Source organism: Pipistrellus hanaki (assembly GCF_964339955.1).
Source record: "Pipistrellus hanaki genome assembly, chromosome: 3".
In the NCBI taxonomy this organism is placed as follows: domain Eukaryota; kingdom Metazoa; phylum Chordata; class Mammalia; order Chiroptera; family Vespertilionidae; genus Pipistrellus; species Pipistrellus hanaki.
In genome coordinates this window covers 10,187,726-10,215,423 of record NC_140505.1, presented here as the reverse complement: position 1 = coordinate 10,215,423, position 27,698 = coordinate 10,187,726, and the positions used below count along the sequence as shown (strand labels likewise).

Here is a 27,698-nt window from a genome sequence, read left to right as displayed (position 1 = left end):
GCTCTCTATGACACCACCACGACGCTACAAGGAGTAAGAATGACAAATCAATCCCCCATCACAGGTCTTATGTTTGCTGTGGATACAGACAATCCAATTGAACTGTAACCTGTTTCAGGGGCTGACACTTTCAAAATGACCTGCTTAGCATATGATAAGGGTGAAACCAGCTCTCCCTAGCTCCTGCCCTTCGGGAGGAAAACCATCCCTTCACCGGAGTGCCAGCAACAGAGCCACAGAGAGGGAGGCCATCCTGGCCTTGCCCTTGAACAGCTCACGGTCTGGACTGGGAGAGGCGGGCTGTACATACATACATAAGAGCCACCTGGAGGGCACAGTAGAAGGCACCATTCATCAACCTGCTTGAAAGATCTGGGTGAAACTCAATGGGAGACGAGATACTTTAGGTAGGTTTTGAAAAATGAGAAGGCGTTTGAGAGGCAAAAAAATTTTTTTTTTTTTAAATAGCAAGTTAGTGAAAAGGGGAGACAGCATTTCAGACAGTGAGGATAACCTGTGCCAAAGACGTACAGAATACGTCTGAATCACCGCCTGGCTGGGGAAAGAAATGGGAACAAAGGAAATGAGCGTGCGGACATCATGAGGTTGGACTGGAAGCGTACAGCCCAATCTTACGTGCTGGCTTTGATAAGTCTGGATTTTTTTCCCAAAGCCAAAAAAAAATGGAGTCATTTCTTATCCGTTAACAACGTCCAGGAGAGGACACTGGTGAGATTTACCATAAGGACAGTCCCGAGAGCGTGTGGAGAGGAGAGAAGCCGCCCGGAGACAAGGCGGCCCGTTAGGTGAGCAGCGGGATATACGTACTAGGATCCCAGGTCAGAAACGGTGGCGCTTCAGTGAGAGCGGCAGTAGCCGGGATGCTGAGCACACGGCCTGGGAGCAGGGGAGGGCGCGGGACAAAGAGCCTGACCTCGGCCTCTGGCATGGCTGGCGAGTGACCAACAACACCACTGCGGAGGAGGATGCGTAGACTTGGAGGGTGAGGTCTGAATGAGAAGAGAGTGCTCAGGAAGCAAAGGCCGGGGAAGACAGGGAGGGGTGAGCACACAGGACCGGCTCTGCTGGAGGCAGATCGTCACCGGGGAACACACCCCTGCTGCTCAGGACGGAGAGGGCCAGGGAAATGAATGTGGAGGTCATCACCCTACAGGTGGCAGCGGACGCCATGGGGATGGGCGGTGACACAGCCGACAATGAGACCCTCTCGCCACTACAGCACTGTTTGTGCCGCACCCACTCGGCAGGCTGCCCACAGTCATGAAGCATGACTGCAGTGATGACTAGGAGGTGGTGTGCAGCTCTCATCTATGGGGGCCTTGCCTCTGTGCCTGATAGAAGAGGAAAAGATCAGAGTGTGTGCTCAATGACATGGACGGGCCACAGAAACGTCACGCTGTGTGGAAGAAGCCGGGCACAGAAAGAGCATACTGTGTGTTTCCGTTTATATGAAATTCTACCACAGACCAAGTTAACCTACTGCTATGGTGATAAAAATCAGGCCGTGTCTGTTTCTTTTGGAAAGAAAGAAGCCCGGGGGTGGGGATGGGGAGGGGGGGGGGGCAGTTCTGGGATGGGAGAAATATTCTGTGCCTTGATAGAGGTGGAGGTTATATGAGGGTATGTGTTTGTCAAAACTGATGGAGCAACAAGCATTCCATGGTGTGCAAATTATACCGAATACATGGTCAGAGAACAAACTTGCATACATATATTCATATAAATAAAGAAGAATATGCGAAAATAAAAGTGTGTCAGGATAGGGGAGCTATGGCGATTGCCCTCTCACTTCAAGATTTTAATTTTCATACGTTGTTTTTAAATAAAAAGGATCTCTAAAGCTTCAGATGCCATTAAGTTCTGACCAGGCACCCATAAACACGGAAGGCAGATCGTCTGTTTTTCCAGAGGGGACAGCGAAGAGTCTCTGCCATGAAGGAGCTCCTCCCTGAGGACAGCGGAAGACACGGGATACAACGAATGTATGAATGGAGGGATCGAGGGCTTCCGGAGCGAAGGCAGCCTCAGGGCTGTGCTGTAAGACGGCCGAGAGGGGGGTTTGGAAGGAGCAAGTGGAAAGTTATTCCAGAATGAGGATGTGGCACAGATAGCAGGAGCGTGCGGGCTGCAGGGCTGGGTGAGCTGAGTTAACCAGGCAGTCCAGGCCACGAGTGAGTGAGAGGACAGTGGGATGATGGGGAGGACAGTGGGATGAGGGAGAGGACAGTGGGATGAGGGAGAGGACAGTGGGGTGAGGGAGAGGACAGTGGGGTGAGGGAGAGGACAGTGGGGTGAGGGAGAGGACAGTGGGGTGAGGGAGAGGACAGTGGGGTGAGGGAGAGGACAGTGGGGTGAGGGAGAGGACAGTGGGGTGAGGGAGAGGACAGTGGGGTGAGGGAGAGGACAGTGGGGTGAGGGAGAGGACAGTGGGATGAGGGAGAGGACAGTGCGATGAGGGAGAGGACCGTGGGATGAGGGAGAGGACAATGGGAACATCAGTCAACAGAGCGGAGAGGCAGGTTCTGAAGGGCAGTAGTGCAGACGCCACTTGGGCTGCAGCGCTCCTGAGTTTATGAGCTGTTCTCCACTCTGCAGTTCTCGGTGTACGGGAACCTTACCTCCGTTTCCACAGAGAAGGTAAACAAAAATCACCCAGTGGGAGAGACACACCAATGGCCCCTCCTTTACTTTGGAGGGAAAGGTGGATGCTTGGACGATGGTGACCGGGGCGGCACTCTCTTCTGGAGTTCCCATGATGGACCAGGCACGGTGCCAGCCACGGCACATACGTTACCATTTAACTCAAGCTCCCCAACAAGCCAGCAAAGTGCACATTCACTTCACATCCGTGGGGAACTGCCGTCCAAGAAACTAACAAATGAATGGACAAAGCCACACCCAAGCACTTCCACTGTCTCAGGCAGGGAACCATCACGTCCCACTTCCCTCTGAGTGTGAAAAAAAGAAAAACAGCCTGTCCTGGAGGGGAGTCTCTTAATATTTTGCCTAATAGTCCTTCTTCCAGTGCAGTCTATGATGTCACACAGCAGCATATGTGGTTCATTACCGCACAGCTGCAAACTGCATACATCTTAACGCCTACTGCGTGCCTACTGGCAGTCAGCACTTGCTGCTAACTATTTCACAGCGTGTTACCTCGTGTAATCCCCATGACCATCCCGGAGGCAGGCAACTGGGACAGGCCCTTCACAGGGGAGGAAACAGGACAGAAAACACATCACGTGACTTGCCCCAGGCCTCCCAGCTACCCAAGAATTGAACCTGGACAGTTTAACCCAGTGGTTGGCAAACTCATGAGTCAGCAGAGCCAAATATCAACAGTACAGCGATTGAAATTTCTTTGGAGAGCCAAAGTTTTTCAACTTAAACTTCTAACGCCACTTCTTCAAAAAAAAAAAAAACACACAAAACAAAACAAAAACAAACAAACAAACAAACAAAAAAACTCATCCAGGCTGTGGTACTGTGGAAGAGCCATACTCAAGGGGCCAAAGAGCCACATGTGGCTTGCTAGCTGCAGTTTGCAGACCACGGGTCTAACCCCTTCGCTCTACTGCCTCCAAGTTTAAAACTGAGCTTTCAACCTCCCCGTGGGGTGACCTGTTTCGTTCTCAGTTCCCGCTACAAACACGCAGATGGCAGCTGCGAGAGCATCCTTCCCGCCTGCTTCTCCAGAACTGGCTCAAGGCTCCCCCCTGCCCCTCGCAGGGCCAAAAGCCCTTCCCCGCACGCTCCGCGCTGTCACCTGAGCCGCTCCGCCTGGTTCAGCAGCCCGGTGACATTCGCCGGTCCGGCCTTGGGTGACCGGATGATACGGACGGCCAGCCGCCGCATCCCGACACGGTGATAGCAGCGGGAAGGACACGGGGCCGCTGTCTTTTCACCGGGGAAAGCTGAGCATGGTGCTGCCCGGGAGGCCACTTCCTGTCAGGCTGGGGCCCGGCCCCATTCACATGGGGAACTGTGCTCTCCGCTAACGGGGCCCAGAGGGCGCCCCATTCAGGCAGAGTGAATGAGAGCAGTGTCCCCACTCCCGTCCCGTCTTGGGAGGCGCTGAAACCGGAGCCGGCGTCGAGGCCCATCTCCCCGGCGGCGCTGGGTTAGAGTGAATGAGACACACAAGCAGGGCCTCCGGCCTCATCTGCCTCCGCAGCCCTCACATCACCTCCGGCCCCGCCAAGAGCACCCAGGCTGGTCACCGGGGTGATGAGAAGCCCAGAAATCGTAGGGCAGAGAGCCTGGAGCCTCTGGGAGCTGCTTCCCGGCTGTGCTTTTCGGGATCTGTCCCCCTAGAACTAGCAAGTCTTTGGGGTCCTGATGCCATCTGTCTGAACATTACGTTTCTTTTTTTTCTTTTTTAATTAAAAAATATATATTTTATTGATTTTTTACAGAGAGGAAGGGAGAGGGACAGAGAGCTAGAAACATCGATGAGGATGAGAGAGAAACATCGGCCAGCTGCCTCCTGCACGTCCCCCACTGGGGATGTGCCCGCAACCAAGGTACATGCCCTTGACCGGAATCGAACCCGGGACCTTCCAGTCTGCAGGCTGACGCTCTATCCACTGAGCCAAACTGGTTTTGGCTAAACATTAAGTTTCCATACGGAGCCTTCATTCCCTCAGCCCGCCACGAGGGCAGGCGTGGAGGGCCCCGGCCAGCTATTGGGACCAGGAGTGGGTGGTGCAGCGCGGGGGAAGGGAACAGGACGAGGCCTGCAGAGAGGTCTGGAGCCCACACTCCGGCCACCGGAGCCTTGCCGGGGGAGACAGGGGTGTTCGCGTCCAGCACATGGTGCTGACCGTGTATCAGCACTGGTCTCAGCCCAGGAAACATGAGCAGCTTCTCCCGGAACTGGATGGACACAGTTCTGCTCTGGCTGTGGCCTCTGCATGATGTGCACACATACCTGCACACACGTTTATGTGGCGACGCCAGCACGTGCAGAAAACTGCACAGGGCCCTGACCGGTTTGGGTCAGTGGCTAGAGCATCAGCCTGCGGGCTGAAGGGGCCCTGGGTTCCTGTCGGCGGCATGTACCTGGGTTGCGGGCATATCCGCAGTGGGGGGTGTGCAGGAGGCACTGGTCGATGTTTCTCTCTCATCGATATTTCTTTTTTCATATATATATATATATATATCTATATATTTTTAAATATATTTTATTGATTTTCCACAGAGAGGAAAGGGGCGGGGTAAAGAGCTAGAAACATCGATCAGCTGCCTCTTGCACACTCCTTTCTGGGGATGTGCCCACAACCAAGGTACATGCCCTTGACCGGAATCGAACCTGGGACTTTTCAGTCCACAGACCGACGCTCTATCCACTGAGGCAAACCAGTTTCAGCTGTCATCAATGTTTCTAACTCTCTATCCCTCTCCCTTCCTCTCTCTAAAAAAAAATAATAAATAAATAAATAAATAAATAAATAAATAAATAAATAAAATATATTAAAGAAAGAAAACTGCAAAGGGTGAGGAACTCGCCTCTCGGTGGACAGCCCCAGGCCTGGCTGAAGCTACCGCGGAAAGTGGGTTCTCTGGGACGGGGGTGCCCACGGCTCACAGGGGACCCCGAGGCAGCAGCTCACCCCCACCCGGCGGCTGGGGTGGGGGAGGCAGTACTGTCAGCGGCACGCACCCCAGCCCCGAGGACTCTGCCAGGAGGGGCCAGTACGGAACCAGAGGCCAGCCGGGAACAGCGGGCCTGGGTGGTGAGCGTGCCAGGCCTCAGAGGCACATGGCTGCCCGTGGACCCGGGTCCCGGGTCACCATCAGCCCCGTCCCACAGGAGATCAGCACAGAAACGGGCCTTCTCAGACAGGCAGCGCCTCCTCTCTTCATACTCACCCCACCTGCTCCCCAGGGAGTGTGAGGCCAGCACCGCTATGAGAGCGGGGGTTCTCTCCCCGCCCTCAGGGTGAAGGAAAGGGGTTCCGAAAACAATAGGGCAGAATGATTGCCCAGGAGCCCCCATGGGTTCAAAAAAGTGACCCCTTGCCCGCTTGGCTCAGTGGATAAAGCGTCAGCCTGCAGACCGTGGGGTCCCAGGTCCGATTCTGGCCAAGGCACATGCCTGGGTTGCAGACTCGATCCCCAGTGGGGGGTGTGCAGGAGGCAGCCGATCAATGATTCTCTCATCATCGATGTTTCTATTTCTCCTTCTCCCTTCCTCTCTGAAATCAATAAAGATATATATATAGATAGATAGATAGATAGATAGATATATTTTATTTTTTAAGCGTGTGTCCCTGTCTTTGGGAAGAGGAGTGCTCTGGTCATCAGAAGCTCTGTGAGGCTTAGTCAGGTCCATGCCAGGAATTCTGTGAACTGCCGGTCACTCTGCCAAGCTTCAGAAGAAACGCCGATGCTGGAGAAGGCAGCTACCAGCTTCTGGCAGGCACCTCCAGCCACCACGCGGAAGGCAGACCCAACTGGCCAGTTACACTCAGCAAGAAGCAAAGCTCTTTCTTACCCAGCTCTCCCCGGAGGCTCACGAGTTCTTGCGACAGCGTGTTGTGCTGCTTCAGGGCTTCCTCCCGCTGCGGAAGACAGACATCGGGTTACTCCGGCTGTCAGGGGGTCCCCCCGCGGGGCGCACGCGTGTTAGCACCAGAAAGACGACACTCGGCGTCCAGAGGCCAAGATGTGAATCGCTTCCAGGGGTCCTCAAACTTTTTAAAGTGGGGGCCAGATCACGGTCCCTCAGAGAGCTGGAGGTCCGGACTATATGAACTACTAATCCCTACTGTAACACCTTGGCTGCGCTCACTGCCCAAAAAACCTGGCGGGCCGGATCAGACTCCCCTGGGGGCTGCATGTGGCCCGCGGGCCGTAGTTTGAAGACCCCTGGGCCTTAGGCTAACGGGGTGTGTGCCGTTCAGCAAACAGCTGTCCCTCCGGGTGCAGGAAACCCGAGTTCCCCAAAAACACAACTGTATCTTCTCAGGGCCCCGTGCAGTGTTCACTGGAGGCGCTGAGAATGTTTACTTTTAGCTGCAAAGCCTTTCTCCAGACGCGCGCTGCACCGGAGGGAGATGCGGCGCAGTCTCCTCCTCCAAGGGCAAGCCCGGCCTAATCAGGTCTGGATAAATATTTGATGTTCCCAGCATCTGCGCCTGTGCGCACTTTGCCCTGTGTTTGCAAACACCAATAAAAGGAGCTGGGACAGCCCTGGGCTTCTAAAAAGGAAGACACCAAGTCTGTGATAAAGCGGAGGCGAAAAAAGAATCCTCTAGCAAAGGCAGAAACTAAACTGGTTTGACTCAGCAAGACACCGTATTTTCTGAAGAGGGTACTGTTCCGAGTCAGCCACAGTTCCTAAGGAGATGCTGCAGACACGCATCAGGGAAAAGCAGGCAGCTGTCTTGGTCGTCACAAAGCAATTTTCAAAAAGAAAAAAAAAGAATTTCCCAGGGACAGCAACTCACAGCCATCACCCATGCACACACGCTCGCACAGACACAGCAATCAGATCCCGTTTCTTACCAGGCAGAGCCCCAAACCCAGAATGGGAGGGAAGTCACAGCTCCCTGAAAATGCCCCCCTGGGAGCAGCCAAGGGGAGCCCGCCGCCACGTCTTGATCGCAGTGCTGCAGAGATGACGAGACCCACCTCTGCAGGCCGGAGTCATTTAGAGCGCTCCCCCCTCATTCCACACACCTCTGCCTCAGGCCCTGCCGCTCCTCCAGAAAAGCACCCGAAACAAATACTAATTACCCTTGTCGCCGCACAGGGAGCATAGAGGCACCCTTTGCTGCCGGAGCAGCCCATGTTCCAGCTTCCGTCTCCAATCCCCCCACCTGCCCCCTACACTGCCCGCCCAGCGCACAGGTGGCCACGCCACCCACCAGCCGGTCCGGCTACATCTGAGGCTCTGCCTGCCGGAGGGAGGCAGCTCTGCCGGGAGGCGGGTCCCGGGTTAGCCTTACTTCTCGTCCTGCAGGTTAGCGGCTGCCTGCCGCCCGCCCCGCCGGGCCTCTCTGCACACAGGCTGATGCTGCAGCCAGTGCTGTTGGCACAGGCAGCCTGCCATCACTTAAAGCCACAGCCCTTCATTTACGGAGAGCGAGAGCCAGCCGTCAGCCTGATCGATGGGCACTTACTTAAATCTCTGCCGGTGCAGGGAGAGAAAGACAGACCTTCCCTGCGTGGATAATGGAGTGATGCTTAGATGGGTGAGCCCTGCTCCGCCCCTCCCTCACTGAGGTCATTAGATGGTCACACTGACTAACGGGAGAGGGAAGCTGGTCTCCGATGCCTGAATGTGAACGAGCCTATAACTAGGCGAACAACCACGAAAAAGTGTGTGTGTGTGTGTGTGTTGTGACTTGGAATATAAAATGCCCTTCTACAACAAATGCTGTTGTTTTCCGCAAGCTTTCATGTGAATGCTTAGAACACAGTCCTCTGGTGTTTTAAGGAAAAGTGTGAAATCCTGATTATTTGAGAGCTGGAGTTACCAACACACCAGCGCAGTCATCGGGATATTGAACAGTGACGTTTAAGAAACACTTTCTCTGGGGGGGAGGGGCAATGTTAAAATATGTACACAAATGATAATTTAATAATAAAAAAATTAAAATTAAAATTAAAAAGAAACACTTTCTCACTGAGTCATTTTGGCCTCGATGGTATTCTGGGTGCTTGCTTTTTAAAACGCAGCACTGAGCTGTTCGGAAACCACAGATCAGTTAGTCCAGGTTTTAAAAATCAACAAGTAGCCCTAGGTGGTTTGGCTCAGTGGGTAAGAGCATCAGCCTGTGGACTAAAGGGTCCCGGGTTCGATTCTGGTCAAGGGCACATGCCCACTTTCTGGACTCGATCCCCAGTGGGCATGCAGGAGGCAGCCAATCAATGATTCTCTCATCAGTGATGTTTCTATCTCTCTTCCCCTTCTTCCCTCCTCTCTGAAATCAATACAATTATATATTATACTTCTCTTAATCTCATGCCTTCGAGTGAAGCCTTCATTTTGTTTGCTTAGTAATCTAGTTCAAATATCGGTCAAGTTTTGTCACTCAAGTGACAAGGAAATCAGAGGACAGCTTCACTAGATGCAAGCAATCCTGCAGCACATTCAGTCACCCTGCTTATAATTCACTTCTTCCAAGGGTGCCTTGATTGCCAACGGAAAGGAAGTTCCACCACTTTTCAAACCTCCATAAAAAATTAAGTTGGTATGTAATTTCCAGCAGTCACTCTGTGAAGACTCGCACATCCTATCGCAGATCTACACCAGGTGATCGGTGTGCTGATTAAAGGGCCTCTGGGGACAAGGAGCTTCCGTGGCCTGTGTTTCTCCCAGTTCTACCGCACCCACCTTCCTGCCCTCCGCGCCCAGAGCCATGGACACCTTCCAGCCTCTGTCAGCCCCGGGAACAGGAACAGGAAAACCGTGAGGTCATCTTGACTCCTCTTTGTCTACCTGGGTGTGCCCAAGTCAGTTTTTTCCTTCCTGGTGTGCCTTGAATTGCTTTTTCTTATTAGAGCTACGTCCACTCTCTTCCCGATCCTCGCCCACCCTCCCTGGGCTGTCGGAAGCATCCCTCCACACTACCCTGCAGAGGGCTGCTACATTATCCCATATTCCTGGCACATCTAAACACTGTGTCTTCCACTGATTTACATAAAAAAAATAAACATCACCCCAATTCCAGGAACCTCAATCATGCAACTGCCCTTCAGACTCCTGACTCCCCTGTTCAAGGCATGCTGGCCACACATGTCCCACCTACACACTCGGGGATGCCTGGTCTGCTTCCCCTGGCCTTTATGCAAACCTTTGAGGAAGGCTACATGTCTCTCACAGTCATCCTCCCTCCTCCCCAAACGCCTAGACAGCACATGTATCCTTCTGAGTTGGTTGGAAAATTATTACTCAATATCAACTGACCAAGCACCAGTCCAGGTGCTGGGAAAAATATGAGAGAGTGGAAACCGGTTTGGCTCAGTGGATAGAGCATCAGCCTGCGGACTGAAAGGTTCGATTCCTGTCAAGGGCATGTACCTTGGTTGTGGGCACATCCCCGGTAGGGGGTGTGCAAGAGGCAGCTGATCAATGATTCTCTCTCTTCGATGTTTCTAACTCTTTATCCCTCTCTCTTCCTCTCTGTAAAAAAATCAATAAAATATATTTTTTAAAAATATATGAGAGAAATTTAAGACATGGTCCCTGCCTTCGAGGTGGTTGGCACGTAGATAGATCTAAAAGGTCCAGGCCCAATTCTCTTATCATGTCTCAAAGCAGATGACCTCATGGGAGAGGAAGCAGTACAGGACAATGGGAAAAACAACGATCCTCTTAAAGCCACAGCCTACATGCTGGCCACAGGGCCCCTACCGTAACAGTCTCACACTGTTAGTTTCTGCTCATCTCTTCCCGGCAGCTTGCCCTTTAAGACACGTTACCCTTTCCTTCTAGATGACAAAATGTATTTTGTCACTCAGATACTGATTGCCTGTTTCTTCTGATCCAGCTGCTCCCATATCCGTGTTCCTGCCTTAGATCATAAAACCATTACAGTCCAGATAACAAGTTTATCTCATTCCCTTTGTAGCATATAACATGCAGAATTCCACCCAATGTGGAAAAAAAAAAAAAAAAAAGAGGGAGGTGGGACTCCAGTTAGAAAAATGCTTTTATACTCATATATTAAATATATGAAGTGCTCCAAGAAAAAAAAAATGGATTCACCACAATTTAATTATGATCTGAGCCACAGGCACTTAGCGTCTGGCCAGCATCCCATCTGCAGGCCAGAATTTGCTGGTTGTCCAAGAGCATGCGCAGCTCGGGGGTTTGCAGAAAAGAGCCACACCAGACGGCTGAGATGTGGGCAATGCCCCACCGCCTCCCCAGTGCCCACGCCATCGTGTCCACTATGTTTTTTGTTCAGAGACTGTTTTATTTACAGTAGACTCTTGGTGTCACTCAAAATTCACCTTTGTTTAGGTGCTACTTTACGTTAGATTTTTCCTGCAAAAATAGAATTGGAGGCACATTGGATAATCAGTGAGAGATTTGGGGGTGGCCTCGATCCTGCTCAGGCTTACCTAGAAACTGACCCACAGACCCTTTTATGAAGAAATTGGGATTGCTACCAACACTGTCCTCCCCGGGGGCAGTCTGCACAGAATGCCGTACAACTATGCAAGGGCAAAGAGAGAATTGGAACGAAAACCCTACTGTGTCCTTTTGAGAAAGAGAAAATGTGGTATCAGTTTCCAGATACATGAGACATTTCTTAGAACTTGCAGTATGTATTGAATTGTGTCTGCCACTAAAGTTGCAGTTATTAAATAGACTTACAACAAAAAGATAAGTTAATGTTTAGTATGCCCTATAATCAATCATTTTTACCCATAATCTAAAGCTCCAAAACCAATTGGAAAAAAGTTAGCAATAACAAGATATAAATGTATATACAAATCAGTAAACTTCTACAAGATTTATATGTACAGGTCGGACATATCAATCAATCATTAATCAATCACTTCTATAATGGAAGGTTAAGAGAAAATCATTTTGAAGAAATTGCTTAACTTTTACCTGGTTATGCCTTTCCTTCTCAACTGTTTTATGATAGTGCCCTGCACACATTAGGCAATCAGTAAATATTTACTCATCTATATATATAGAAGCCTAAGCTATGACATGCACTGACCACCAGGGGAAAGACATTCAATGCAGGCGCTGCCCCCAGGTGGTCAGTGTGCTCCCACAGCCAACTTCCCACGGCCAGCCAACCTCCCATGGTCCCTCCTCCCAGATGGCCCCTATCTGCCCGGTTAAGACTGGGCAAGATGGTCCCAATCAGCCCCCATTGCCGGCCAGACCAAGGGACCCGACCTGTGCACGAATTCGTGTACCGGGCCTCTAGTTGATTATAAAGAGCTAGCAAAGACCATACACATTAAGACTTTATATTAGGGGTGTCGAACTCAATCAGAGAAGGGGCCAAAATCTAAAATCCAGCCTAAATCGCGGGCCGAATGGTTTACTGAACAGTCATAAGCTGACAATGTCATAAACTGACAGCGGAGTGCAGTGATGACAGCGCGGTGCGGGCCACATTGCAAGGCCTGGCGGGCTGGATTTGGCCCGCGGGCCTTGTGTTTGACATATGTGCTTTATATGTTCAACTCTCATCTGGGATTCCCTCCTCTCTACTCATCCATTTGTACATTCAGCTATCCATTGTATGTCTATTAGACATAAGGCACTACCACCATAGCTGCTGAGTGGTCTAAGAAAGAGCTAAACACAGATCCTGCTCCCAGTGAGCTTTCTGTCTTAAAAAGCAAGAACACGTGCTAGCTGGTTACCTGTAAGGAAGAGAGCTACAGAAATGTAAGTGCACCTGGAACCCAGACAGTAGGTAGATATTAAACCGAAAGGATCAGAAAAGTCTTCATAAAAGAGGAAGTTTTGAATGGAATTTTTAGAAATGACATAGGCACTAGGACCTAAATTAGGTATACAATAAAATTCACATCCAGGAGGCAGCTGATTGATGCTTCTCTCTCAACATTGATGTTTCTTATCTCTTTCTCCCTTCCCCTTCCTCTCTGAAATCAATAAAAATATATATTTAAAAAATAATAACAACAGTAAAGTAATAACAATAAAAAAAATAATCTGTTAATTTAATTATAAGCAAATCTTGGTTAAAAGCATTTTAAAATTTAACAGGCCAAATCTCAGAGGGAAGGCGAGGAGGGGAATGTGGGTAGGGAGAGGTTAACCAAAGGACTTATATGCATATATGCATAACCCAGGGGTCCTCAAACTTTTTAAAGTGGGGGCCAGATCACGGTCCCTCAGAGAGCTGGAGGGCCGGACTATATGAACTACTAATTCCTACTGTAACACCTCGGCTGCTCTCACTGCCCAAAAAACCTGGCGGGCCGGATCAGACTCCTCTGCGGGCCGCATGTGGCCCGCGGGCCATAGTTTGAAGACCCCTGGCATAACCCATGGACACAGACAATAGTGTGGTGAAGTTGGATGCAGGTTGGAGTGGGTCAATGGGGGGAAAAGGAAGGACATCTCTAATACTTCAAAAATAAGGTAACTTTTAAAAACATTAACATGGTATTAATTTTCACAGATGACATGCGGGCTGGACATTTTGTCTGACCCAACGTCTGTTAAATCGAGGTCCACAAAATCAAGGGTTTACTGTATAGTCTGCAGGTTCACACGCGTATCACAGGCAAATATCTTTTCATGATCGATGGTTAGTCTACGAGACTATCTAGAGAAGAAATGTTTCACCCCCAATTTCTAAAGAATGACTTGGGTATAAAGTGAGTGGCAAAAGCATAATTGGGTGAATTACAATATATCTGATTTTACCAATCATCAATGTAACGATATTCACAAAACAACCAATGAACACTGCTCCCTTTACCCCCAAAACACACCCCTGCCATCCTGGCCCCCCACTTCAGGGGAAAAGACTGCCTGGGGGGGGGCGGGGCACATATCCTTACCTCAGACAGTAGGTGCTGAATCACAACTGTTAACGCTTCGAACTTGGCATTCCCGCAGGAAACAAGCTGCTTAAGGTGCAGGATAAACCGACTCTGCTTCTCCGATTTCGTCTTATACTGAGCCAACTCAAGCGTTTTCTCAGAGGAGAGCACATCTGGAGACGTCTGAGTTTGGATACATAAACTTCTGGGAGCCTTCTGTCTGCCGTTTTCAACTGCAAAAGGAATCCATAAGAGGTAGTGACATACGTGATTGCGATTTCTAGAATAAGCACCATATGCATTCCGATACGAGAGAAGCCACAGTAATGCATTTTAAGCTGTGTTTACCGAAGGAAAGCATATGAATGAGAACTGGAATCAATCACACGTCTAGATGTTTAGAATTCAAGAACATAGACAAAGGCTTTCATTGTGACTTTAAAAGCTCTCTGCGGGGCAGAGGAGTTATCTACGTGGAACAATCTAGATGCAGAAAAATTGTGTGCACAATCTTGTTGATTTCATAGCTTCTCATTTCCTAGGTACACCGGTACAGAAACCTGACTGTCACTGTTAGCCTGACTCTCTATTCTGGTCACATATGCTGGAAGAAAAGCACAACTTATTGGACTTTAAAAGCCTTTCCCTTCCCCTACACATTTTTTACGATCTTCCCACCCTTTCCCGGTCATTACAAAGATTTATACTGCAGATGAGTCACCCCCTGGTCTCCAAAGAATCATCGTGTACATTTAAAATCTACTCACATTTTGTCCCTTATCTCTAAAGTCACTGCCAAGAGCGCTGGACTCCTGACTGTACTATTTCGTTTTCTATCAAATACAGGCTTGGCTGGTTTTCCCCCCTTCCAACTAGCAGTAATAGCTATAAGCATCTTTTTGAAAGCACATGTTAATACTCGCCCTGCCGAGTGGTGACTCACTCTCTGTGCCACGGTGTCCTGGGAACTGCTCTTGCCTGTTGTAAATGAAAACCTGTTCTGTGTGGGAGCCATTCCCAATGCCTCGGTCACTTTAAATATCCAACAGATTGGGAAAGCAGGACACAAGCTGTTTAGCTTCTTGAGACGAGGAGGCCACGCACTCAAAACAAACCTCAATCTAAACAAACAAAAAAGCTACCAGAAAATGTGTCCTTGTCTTCCCAGGCATTCGCTATGGCATCCACATTCTGTGGTAACCACGGCGATTGTATAAACGAATTATCTTCTCCAATCTTTCAGGGGAAGGAAAATTACAGTGATTACTCGAAGGAAAATAAACAAAGAAACCTCGGTTTTCGTGATCCAAGAACGAATGGCCAAAAGCACAGAAGAAGAAGAAAAAAAGGCGTTCATTTTTTTCTGTGGCTTCTTTCCATAGTTAAACAACTCGCATCTGTACTCGTGCTTGATAATCCCATTCTAAAATGACTAAGACATCTGTTGTGCTTTCCAATTACTTGAAAAGCGGGGGGAAAGCGTTTCTCCAGGATTCTTTATTAGTCATCGTTAATAGTTGTCTGTCAATAATTGCCAATTCCCCAGACGGAGAAAGTAACTGGGTTAACAGCCATCATATTAAAATCCTGAAGGAAGAACAACTTGTGTCAAGTCACTATACTAATGAAAAATAATCTAAATATTTTTAAGTTACGTCAAAATACCTGAGCTTCGTATTCCTTTATTTTGTTTCCTAAAGTGTTCTTAAAAATGTTACTTTTCCTATACAGGTAATAATAATTAATAATGTTTTACTGTTCATAGAGCATCTCACTTTCCTCTCTTTCCATTCTCCCAGGCACCCTTGGTGGGGAAGGTGAGATTCAGAGATGAGGGCCTTGCCCAGGTGTAGACAGGCAGCTTCTATGGGACAGATTCAAGGTCACGACCTAGGCCTCCGAAGTCAGGTCTCTACTATTCCCACACATTTTGGAAAGTGAATATGGGGTGGAAATGTAATATATTTCATAACTAAACCAAATATGTATGCAGTAATCATGCTAAGATGTTAATACATTCAAGCCCATTATCTGAGAACTCTTCATTTCAATAAACTTACATATAGACATCTATTTCATACAGTGTTTTTTGTATTTTATAGAAAACCAAAAACAAGACGACGACAACAAAACCAGGACAGCAATAAACACTTTTAATTCTTTGACTACCCAGAATTTACTGCCATATATGTGGATATATGCTCATGCTCGTAGTTGGTGTCATTGCTATATGTCCTACCAAAACTTACTGAAATATTCATTTATTTATTGTTACATGGCTTTAAATTCATCATTTCTTGAATCCTTTACAATAAATGTTTGATTTTCTTTCTACAATTTATATGCTAGTCACTTTTATAATTTAATACAATATCAAAGTTTAAAAATTGTACGGTTATAATTACAAAATCTGAGTGGGTAAATCTCTCATATTACCAGTTTTAGAGAAAACATTCTTTAAGTATTCTCATCTACTTAGTCTTTCAGATGAATTTTAGTATTCAATGGTAAGTTTTAGTAGGTTTTTTCATAAGAAAATATGGTTAATTAAAGGTAGATTAACATATTAATCATTGTTTTTCACACAGAGGTTCAGAATTCAGGTACTATCTTTATAGCACCAAATTTTATATTTTCCTGCAAATTATCTCTTATACCAAAGTCAGTCCATAGTTAAGTATTTATATTTGGCTCCTTTGTGGGCTATTTTATCCCCCCACTGTATTATCAAGATTTTTTTTTTTTTTAATTTTAACTTACAACTGTATTGAAAGTATTTGCTAGAGAAGCAGAGGGCACAAGGCTGCTTCAGTAAAACCCAAGCTGTCCTTACTAGTAGTGTCCTTACTAGTTAGTACACCGGCATCTTTCCCCCCAGGCTTCCTGAGTGGCCTGAGAATTGGAATTTTAAGAGTGCGGGAAGCCCGTTCATCAGCATTGGCTCCTGAGTGCCCAGCCGTGAAAACCCAAGCATCACGCCCGGCACTCAGACATTGCTCTGCCTCGGGTAGTGATCAAAATCCTCAGATCTGTCCGTCATGCAGCAGGGCTAAATGCTACCTGAGAACCTCATCCAAGCATTTAAAACGATTCTGGTCACGTCTGCCTGCATAATTTCATTTACTCAAGTTGATGTTGGAAGACATAAAAGCTTGGTGAGAATCCTTCTCTAACACACCCTAGAATAAACTATTGGATTCACAGCTGGGAAGCCAAAATTTATCCTGTTATGAATCCTACAAGGAGAAAAATGACATCCATACAGCGGTTTTCACTGCAAACTTGTTGGCAAAGAAAAGGGTGAAGAAACAACACGAATGTCCATAAGTAGAGGATTGGTTTTAAAATTACAGTACATTTATATAGTGGAACACCACAGCTGTGACGTAGGACTAAGAACTCCTGTGGTAAATGAAAAAAAAACACATACAGTGGTGCCTCGCATAACGAACGCCTCGCACAGCGAGCTTTGGACAGGTTTTTCATGAAACCATCGGCCAAAAAGCAGAAAATGGATGAAGATGTGCAAGATTCGGTAGACTCTACTTAGTCTGTCTTAAAATTAAAAAAATGTGTGTTTTTTTAAAAAAAAATTATGTTTTTAGATGTATCTAAATAAAAATATGTCATCTTAGCATATTTTTTTTATGTCATCTTAGCATATTTTATGCTACAGAACGAATTATTTTTTTTAACATGTATTGTTATGGGAAAACGCGTTTCACATAACGAACTTTTCACATAACAAGCTTGCTCCTGGAACAAATTAAGTTCGTTGTGTGAGGCACCACTGTACTAAGGAACAATGTAGATAATATGCCCTATTGTATAAAGATGGAATGTAACACCATATTTTATTTTCTTCTTATAAAGACATAACAAAGCTATTGCATAACACACATAAAAGTACTAACAATGTTTATTTTTCCCAAAAAGAGAACGGGAACGAGAGATACAAGGCATTCTAATGCATTTTTATACTTTTTAACCATTGGTAAATATTACCTATTCCCATGGTCAGCAAACTGCGGCTCACAAGCCACATGCGGTTCTTTGGCCCCTTGAGTGTGGCTCTTCCACAAAATACCATGGCCTGAGCGAGTCTATTTTGAAGAAGTGGCATTAGAAGAAGTTTAAGTTTAAAAAATTTGGCTCTCCAAAGAAATTTCTATCATTGTACTGTTGATATTTGACTCTGTTGACTAATGAGTTTGCTGACCACTCACCTATTCAAAATGGACAAGTAGTATTATTTGTTTAAAAGATGGTTAAAATTAATTCTGAGCACTTAAAATCTTTATTTAACAGATAGCTATGGAGACAACATAGTCAATCTCTGTTTCTTTCTTGGGGAATCTAGACAGGATTCTAAATAACGTGAATTTTATTGTATATGAATACTCAGAATAGACTTACATTTAAGGAGAAAAGAAAACAGACATATTATCCTTCTAAGAGTACATGTCTTCAAAATGGTCACAAAAGAGCCAATAAGCTAACAAGCTACACTCTACACTAGAGCTGGAAAGGCAAGCCGTGGCCTCAATCTTCCGCTCCAAACACTGAGCTCCCGAAGGACAAAACTGTACCACGTGGTAGCAGATGACCCAGTTTGAGCATCCTTCTCACCCTCCTCCCTCTGAAGACCAGAGATGATGCAAAAATCTCCGGTGATGCTCAAAGCCCCAGCGCTCAAACATGGGGTATTTCATACTACTAACATGCAACGGTTTCCCTTAAATCTCAAAGGATTTCATCATGTATAGGAAATGAGCATAAATGAGCCCTTACATTCCATTTACTAGCTTATATTACCTCTTTGATAATAACAGCTGTATATTTAAAGGCATAAAATATTCTTATTATACCTATTAACAGGCTATGTTCTGATTTCAAAGGATCAATTTAACCTGAAGCTTTCAAATTAAATGCTAACATCTACAGAGACTCAGATGTCTCTCAACAAGACAATTATCAACAAGATAATTACCAGTATTGTGTCCCGGCCAATCTTCCCAGGATTCATTCTAATGAAACCGAAACCTCCATCAGGAAAACAAAAGTCCCGCATCAAATATACATACTTGAAAAACAGCTGGATAACACTGCTTGCTATCTTTATTCTTTCTCCTCAGAAACCTCAAATTTAATAAAAGTTACAACTAGTCTAATGGTCTTATTTATCATCTTCTTAAAGTAGCAGGCAATGAGAAACAGAACCTTTTTTTTTCTTTTTTCTCCAGGCTCACGTCACTCAAACATATAGATCCCCACCTCAAGACTAAACACCATTTCTGAGAGACATGGACTAACGATCATCACATACTTTCTGCAGAGGACACATCCTTCCTAAGGCCAAACAAGCCATTTACAGAATCTGCTGGATTTCTAAATATTAAAGTTGACTTTGAGTCAAGACCTTCCAGGAGAGTGCCTTGGCTTCCATGAAACACACAGCTCAACACAGAATGTAGTAATAATGTGGCCTAGTGGTTTTGTAGACTCAATGATCTACTCATTCACTCGCCAAACATTTATCAAAATCTACCCTGATGGTTTTCTGTGGTCGGGCAGACCTTCCCTGGGGTCGTGGTGAGCAAGGGAGGCACATAGAAGAGGTTGGTAGTGCACAAGGATGCCTGAAGATGCCAAGGGTCTCTGCTGAATTGATTTTCTCCAGTATTAATCTCTTCCTGTTCAACTCCCACACATCCACCTATCTGCATGTGAGTGAGTCATTAGGTGGTCTGGGCTTCCTACCAGATACCGCATGGAAAACAAATGTTTGCAGGTGAATAAAACCTAGGTAATGAACAAATGGGCTGGTGAGCATTATTCTCTAACTCTCTACCTGCACCTCGGAGACACAACCACTTCCCTTCTCTCTGCCTTAATCTGAACCGATGTATCTTAAGACCTTAGTAGAAACAGCTCTCTCTACACAAGTCCTTCTGGCCAGTATTTCCTCAGCCTTGGATGGTGGGTGTGTACCCTGGGATACTCCACGAAAGCAAAGCACTGAAGTGCAAATTATTGGGCAGCGTGTGTTCAAATAAGAGGGGGTGCCCAGTTTCGAATCGATGGCACAAAGGACACTTCGTTCAGTGAGTGTCTACCCGTTGTCTTCCTTAACAAAGTGGCCCTTGCTTTTCAGGAACTTCTTTGCAGCAGAGACAGAAATAGGTCATCGACCATGGCAATATGGTTTGATTATTAGGTAGCAGAATGAGTACACAGACTGGGGAGAGCACAGATGATCTGGGGTTGTCAAGAAAGGGTTCCACAGACAGGATGGACGTCTGCACACGTGGCCGACAGATAAGCAGAGAAGACGAGCACATGCAAAGGACAGAGAGGTCCAGGAGGCCCTGGGGGCAGTGCTCCTGGTGTCACAGTGAGATGGAGTGGCTGGCAGCATAAATGGGGGCGAGAGCATGCGTGCCATTCCAGGTTTCATCTCGTAGGAGGCACAGAACAATGCTGAGCCGGAGACTGGGGGCGTGCGGGAGAAGCTCGGAGGGGAGTATAGTCAAGAGGGAGCCCAGGAAGAGGCACTCAGGGGTCAGTGGCGGTACGAACAGGCAGCAAAACACAAATGTGTTCATGAGGCAAAACAGGAGGATTAGTGGCCAGCTGGACCAAGGGAATCCGGGTGAGTCACACGTTTCCAGCTAGGAAATAACACGAAGAGGAGTAGATTATCGCTTGAGAATGTGAGGGCAGGGACAGGGGAAGGTGTGGGTCAGGATGAGGAAGGTGTGGGTCATGCGCTAACACTGCTCTTTATTCTCCGAAGGGAGTCTATTCTAAGCTCACCTGCTCCATAGCACTTACCAAATTTAGTCATCTGCCATCGCATTTTCCTGAGGAGCCATCAGCTCTTTATTTCCCACTGACCCGAATACTGCTCCTAACACACACCATTAACATACTGTCTAGTTGTATCCATGAACAGTGACCCACAGTAACCTCAACCTTACCAAGATAGTTAAGAAATCATTATTCACATCATCAATTATTGGTTTAAATTTGTATAAAACTTAACAATGGAGGAATAGAATGCCCACCATAAATACTCTACTAATAAAACATTAATTGTTTGTTAACATATTTTTAGTATATAAAACCCATACCTAAAGTTGAGAACATTTTCTCTCAATGTATTATTTTAAATCTGAAAACTAATCAAGAGGTCAAAATCTTAATCTCTATGTTCAAACAACAAAGTGACTTGAAAGCATTTAATTGACAGAACTACAAAATAGGTAATCACTACCAAAAACTTTTGTATCATAAAAGAGAAAAAACAATAAGGTCTATCATGAAATTCATCCTATTAAATGATGTACTCCCCTTACTTATAAGCAGCTAATAAACAGCTTTTGAGAAATCACTGCTTTGCCTTCTCTGTGGCAGAAACTACAATAAGGCTCTAACCCTCTCCTACCTGCATGTACTATAGAGAGTGGAGAAGTCAGACACTCAATATCCCAGAGTCCCTTATGGGTAGAGACAGCCATGTGACAAGACTTAGCCAATGAGATGTAAGCTTTAGTGATCTGGCACCACCCCTTCCTATTTCCTTTTTCCTGCCTGGAGCAGCCATTGTGAGATCATGAGGCAACAATCATGAGGAAAGGGCTAAGAAAGCAGCAGAGAAGTTGACCCTGATGTTGCTGAGCTACTGAACGATGTCAGAGCTGCTTTTTAGGTGAGACACAGAAGCACCTTCTTAGTTGTCTTAACAAACTGCAGCTAAAAGCAATTCTACTTGACAGTCTAAAAAAATGAATACCAAACAAAAGAACACAACTGGGTGCCTTCCATTCTAATTAAGCGCATGTATTCACATTCTGCCTCACTCAGACAGAATTATCAGAGGAGTCAACAGTTCTCTTCGCTCTGGCCGGATGGCTCGGTTGGTTGCAGCGTTTCTGGTCAGGTCATATATCTACTTTGCAGGTTCCATAGCCTGTCAGGGACATAGGGGAGGCAACTGATTGATGTGTTTCTCTCTCTCTCTCTCTCTCTCTCTCTCTCTCTCTCTCTCTCTCTCTTTCTCTCCCTCTAAAATCAGTTAGTTTGTTTTTAAATTACCCTTGTGTGAGGATAACAAAAAAAATAGTTCTCTTCAGTGCAGCTTTAAGTAAATTAAAATATTTTCTGTTAATAGTCCTCACACACTTCCTCAGTATATTTGTATATACATCTCTCCTTTTTGCTATGATAATTGCCTTTTTTTAAATCATTACCAAAGGATATGTTCTCACTGACTTTAGAGTAGAGGGGGGGTAGTATCCTCAATGTGCTTTTTAAATAGATAGATAGATAGATAGATAGATAGATAGATAGATAGATAGATTTCAAATAAGGGAGAGGGAGAGAGATATAGAAACACCAATGATGAGAGAGAATCATTGATTGGCTGCCCCCCCCCACACCCCCTATTGGGGATTGATCACACAACCTGGGCATATGCCCTGACTGGTAATCAAACCGTGACCTCCTGGTTCTTATGTTGACACTAAGCTGGGCTATCAATGTACTTTTAATGTCACTAGCTCAGCAATACCAACTCTATTTTTCAGAGTTGCAAGTAACTTTACTCGAATCAAAGAGAGCATTTCCCCAAAATGGCACTTTGCAGAATAATTAATATACCTCTCTCCAGCTTCACAGAAAGCCTGAGTTCTAATCAAACTGGTGGCAAGAACCATTTCTCCTTAGAAGATTCATTTCCCTTCACTGACTCATTATAAAATTGGGACTGCTACCTTCAGGCAAGATTCTGGAATAGACTGAGCTGAGCACTCTGGCAGGAGACCACGGCCAGCCCTCAGGCGGCCAGCGAAGCCACTCCTGGGCCTCAGGAGATGCCAGCCTTTACCTCCCACCACCAGCTAGTCCATGCCCGGTGCCCTGCACATCACTCAGAACTCCGCCAAATTCTCTCTTTTTTTCTTCGCCCCTTCACAGAGGAAACCACATGCTGGCTCCAACAACACCTCTTGTCAACGGGTGCCACACTGAAGCACCCATCCTATATATGCTGTTTGAAATTTTAGCCCTGCTATTAGGCTTCTGTAAATTCTTGCTTGCTAAGACTACTCCCACTTCAGAGAGGCCATTAAACCATCCCCAGACAAGGTTATCAGTGCTGGCGCCAGGCCAGGCCTCTGGTTGAGGTCTCAAGGCCCCAGCACACTCGGGCTCTTTAAGGACTTGCAAAAGGGGCCGGAAACACTCCATATTTGGGAGACAAAGAAGGTAAAAATCATATAAATAGGGAGAATTCCTGCATGTTGGGGCCCAGAATTTGAGAGACATTTTCCTCTGGAGCCACGCATAATAAATGTAACTCCATCTCTCTGGTATTGCTTTGTTGTTCTTCGGTTTTCTGTAACAACACAAGGACACGCACAACACACAGAACCATGTGAGGCTTCAGTGAGAGAGCCTGTTCCCGCTGGGTCCCTATGAGCACCCTCCTTACCGCTGGCACTTCTCTCTCCACAGTCTGTGCCCACACTCTGGACCCCCTGGATAAAGACACCCTCACACATGGGCGCCTCACCCAGGCCCTGTCAGGATTACTTGATGTTCTACGTCTGTCTCCCTCCATTAAATTGTGGAGACAGGGGCCACGTGTGACGCAGTCCTGGCTCTATTCTCAGCATCTGGCATTGCACCTGACACATATGCATGTCTAATACGTATTTATGAAATGAAATGAAAGGAATGAATGAATGGATCCTGCAATGTGAAAAAGTTTAGAAACAGGGGAAAGGCTTGTGCCCAAAACCAAAAAAATAAAATAAAATCCTTCAAACAGCCCGAAGTATTAGGTTAAGGCAGTGGTCGGCAAACCGTGGCTTGCGAGCCACATGCGGCTCTTTGGCCCCTTGAGTGTGGCTCTTCTACAAAATACCACATGTGGGAAATACACGTACAGTGCGATTGAAACTTCGTGGCCCATGTGCAGAAGTCAGTTTACGGCTCTCAAAAGAAATTTCATATCATTGTACTGCTATTTGGCTCTGTTGACTAATGAGTTTGCCTACCACTGGGTTAGGGGATATGAAACTGTCCATATTTTTTACTTGTAAAATGAGTAATTTCCAATGCTTCAGCCTAATAGCAAAGCCTGAACCAGAGGAGTGGCGGAGGGTAAAAACAGATTTCCTACGACAGAGTCTTAGATTCTTGCAACCAGTCAGTTACGGCCAAATGACCAAGAACAAAGATTCCAAGGTGACAGACTTACTGACAGGACAGGGGGAAAATATGATGTCACAAAGAGAAATAAATAAATCAGGCATTTGAACTGAGCTTGAGAGAGAAGGAGAGAATCCATTTCCAGGCGATGAATTTTCAGGTGTCAGTAACACATCCAGAGAGTTTTAAAGCTATAGCCAGAAACTGCTCAGAATTCCAGCTTAAAGGGACTTCCTGTATGGTTATGTGATCAAGGTCTCTGGCGTGGTGACCAGCAGAACCAAGGCCACACACCCCGGGCTCCTGGAATCCAGGTCACCACCACTGCCACCAGGGCAACCAACACAACCAACACAACCTCCCTTGGTAAGAACACAAACACAGCCACTGCCTGCAGCCGCACGGATAAGCGAAGACACCAGGTCTCCACTATGCATTCTACTGGAAGATTTCTCAGTCCTTACAGGCATGTAACGTGGACAAAGCTCACAAAAGATTCTTCCTCAGGGTGAGTAGAATTCTATACTTGACATAATGTTAAAATCCTCTCCACGCGCAAAACTCTTCTTTTCATCACTGCTATTCGCTGGATCTAACAGAATTAGAGCCAAATGCACAGTCAGGAAAAATCTATAACCGGAAATTCTAAACCGAGGCCCCAGGTTTTAGGCCCATCCCTGCCACAGGCTGTGTTCACTCCTCCGGGCCGCAGACTTCTTGGCGGCAGATAAGACCGACCAGATCCCCTCTCGGTGCACTCCAGCGCGGAAAACTGTGACTGCGGGCAGATGGGGGTTGCGAAATAGGTTTATAGAAGCTCCGAAAATAAAAATGTAGCAGAAAGAGCCCTGCTAGTTCAACGCTGGGGATCAGAGCCTTGCCTCTCTTGCTTCGGTTGCCTCGGAAAGCTCAGTGTTTCACACAAAGACACACGCGACCAAAAACGTGCACTAGCTGGAGGCAGGAGAAATAAATCACGGCTCGCCCAACACTGGGATGCCATGTGCCCATTAAGGAAGAGGCGTGAGATAAATAAATGTGTTCATGTGAAAACCTAAGACACAGTAACTTCCAAAAGCAAGCTGTAGGAGAGCGAACATAGTATGTGTCCATTTCTGTATAACCAAGCAGGATGGAAAAGGGCCATCCAGGCCCCAACAGGGTCAGGAGCTACCAGGGCTGGAAGGGACCTCAAGAGTGGCGGCCTGGCTGAAACCGGTTTGGCTCAATGGATAGAGTGTCAGCTTGGGGACTGAAAGGTCTCGGGTTCAATTCCGGTCAAGGGCATGTACCTTGGTTGCGGGCATATCCCCAGTAGGGGGTGTGCAAGAGGCAGCTGATCGATGACTCTCATCGATGTTTCTAACTCTCTATCTCTCTCCCTTCCTCTCTGTACAAAATCAATAAAGTATATAAAAAAATAAATAAATAAATAAAGAGTGGTGGCCTGTGGGAGGGGGCAGGGGCTGGTGAAAAGGAGGTTCCCTTGAAATTGGAACAACCTCCTGTACCGTTCGGTTTTCCTTTGAACTTGGAGGATGGCTTATATGTTTAAGTTTAAGTGAAAAGCTTTTGGAGCTTCTCTGGATCACACCAATCATTACAAACACAGGGCTCCCTTTTTGTTTTCTAAGGTTGAAATAAAAAAACACGACAGGGGCATCTCGGCCGGGAGAAACACTGCCACTGCTTGCCTTAACCTGCCCGGGTACCTTCAGCTGTCAGACCGGATGGGGAAGGGAAGGCTGGCCGGCTGAGGGGAGTTATGAAACACGGGGAAGAGGCGCTGGGAAAATGAGGATTATCCTGCAGAGAAGGGAGATGCCTCAGGGAGACGGGTGCTGAGTAAAATCTCTAGGGAAAGAGAGGAAAAAACAAGACGCATGGGGCTGCCCAGCCTAGAAAACAAGGAAATAGCTTCTGTTTACATAATCCCCAAACACCCACCTCACGGTGAGCACTAACCAGCCCAAATCCAATAGACAGCACCCTAGCTTTTATGCCCCAAATCAACCTCATTTGCCATGGCTGCAGTTATCAGAGCCAGGGCCCGGGATGTCCGGCTCCTGAGTCCTCAGAGGGACACACAGGCCCCCACAGGCCTGAGACAGGGAAAGGAAAAGGCACATACGAGCGTACACATCCCAGGCGGGCTTTGGCAACGGCAAAGGTTTTCACTGTGAACCCTGGAGGACTTCATCTGTGGTTCTCAGGACTTAAATACCTGCCTCTCCACAGAAACCATGAGGGTGTTTACATCCAGACAAACGTTTAGCATGCGGGAATCTTGGCGTCTATGAGACATCACCGTCTCAGTGAGAAATTACATAATGAAAATCCACAGAAACCCTCTCATCTCATCTCAGCCTTTACGGGAGAGAAACATATTCTTCTTGATATACCCACGTCCCATTTCCAAAATCACTGGAAGTGACTGCCAGTTGGCAGGTGCTGATCTTCACAGATTTGGTTGGCATCCGAGAAAAAAGCTACTGAGCTCCAAGCAACAATCCTGCTTTCAGTAAACAAACAGAGCGCACATCTGCTTGCAAACAGCCACAGCGCCGTACCCTCCGGTGTTGAAACATCAAAAATCTGCTTTTTTCTTTATAAATTAAGCCAGTGCTCTCCAAGAAAGAGCTTCTTCTCCCTGGGAACCCTCTGCAGACATTGCACGACCATCCCTGAGCCACCCCGCCGGACACACCTGCGTGGAAGGTGAGCGCGCTCCTCCGGAAGCCTGAGGGCAGGCGCAGGGTGCGCAGCAGCCCCTTGGCCGTCAGGCGGACGTGGATGGTGGACAGGGAGAACTTGGGGGACAGCAGCATGTCTTCGGAGCCGGCGGGGAGAGTCCGCACGAGAAACAGCTCCAGAGGGTGGTCACATCCTGTCTTTTTAAACTCGGCTCTCCTCGAGGCCAAGGAACCCAGCGAGAGAAAACATGCCTACATAGCAAATGTCATTCCAGCACACACACCACACACGCGCGCGCACACACACACACACAGAGAGAGAGAGAGAGAGAGAGAGAGAGAGAGAGAGAGAGAGAGAGAGAGAGAGAGAGAGAGAGAGAACAGAGCGGCCCGCTGTTTCCGGCTTCCCTCTGCTCTCCCAGATGTTGCCAAAACAATGCTCTTCCTCGGAATAAAAGCTCCTCCTGGCAGCGCGCAGAGCAGCCTGTGAGTGACATCACAGCCTCATGCCTGCGGGTTGTTATGGTTCTCTCTGAGCGGCCAGGGCCACGGGGGAGGAAGGGGTGGTCTCCGGAGCTTATGGAAGAGCCAATGACGCCGGGAGCCTGCAGCCACTTGGAAATTAACTACTTGCAGTGCCTCGTGCTTGTTTAGTCATTAGAGGGGAAAATTAAGATTTCATTAAAGCAACCTGCGTTCTGGTTTTAACGTTTTTTATTACCTTCACGCTGATAGCACGGCATGTTTGCAGATTATTTCTATGCAAACCTATTGTATACACCTGCCCCGCCGGATAACAATTTTTTTTAAATGGCCCTACGCAATAAATGCTCCCTATTATGATTTTTAATAAAATGTCTATGATAGCAATGACGGATTGATAAGAGGTTCAAGTGCCAGCTTTCACACTCACGTTCTCAGGACCAACAAAATTTTTTTTAAATGGCTCTAAGCAATCAATGTTCCCTATTATGATTTTTAATAAAGTGTCTATGATAGCAATGACGGATTGATAAGAGGTTCAAGTGTCAACTTTCACACTCACGTTCTGAGGACCTCACGCGTAACCAACAATAAAAGGTTCATGCAATTTCTCTAGCAGGTGTAATGCAGTAGTTCCAGAGGAATACAAAATTAGTTATTCACATAGGCAGCTGCTAAGGGCTGCACTTACTGCTCCACCCAAGCCAGGTATAGAAAACCAGGCAGCCTCTCACAGTCAGGTGCTGAGACTGGAAACACGGGAGGGGCATTGTTATGTGTATTTTT

General features: G+C 46.9%; 1 protein-coding gene across 3 annotated transcripts in view; it reads right to left on the bottom strand.

Annotated features, from left to right (window-relative positions):
* The window catches only part of MTUS1 (microtubule associated scaffold protein 1), a gene marked incomplete at its 5' end in the record, with an annotated part of 125,249 nt that overhangs the window by 16,976 nt on the left and 80,575 nt on the right, over window positions 1-27,698 (bottom strand). Inside the window, 3 exons of one of the 3 annotated variants that reach the window (XM_084879235.1) lie at window positions 6,518-6,584; window positions 13,540-13,754; window positions 26,444-26,948. In XM_084879235.1, coding sequence (XP_084735361.1) covers window positions 6,518-6,584; window positions 13,540-13,754; window positions 26,444-26,564 — 403 coding nt within the window. Of the gene's footprint in view, window positions 1-6,517; window positions 6,585-7,761; window positions 7,816-13,539; window positions 13,755-26,443; window positions 26,949-27,698 lie in introns of those variants that run through there. The other 2 variants (XM_084879234.1, XM_084879236.1) reach the window with 2 other exon arrangements.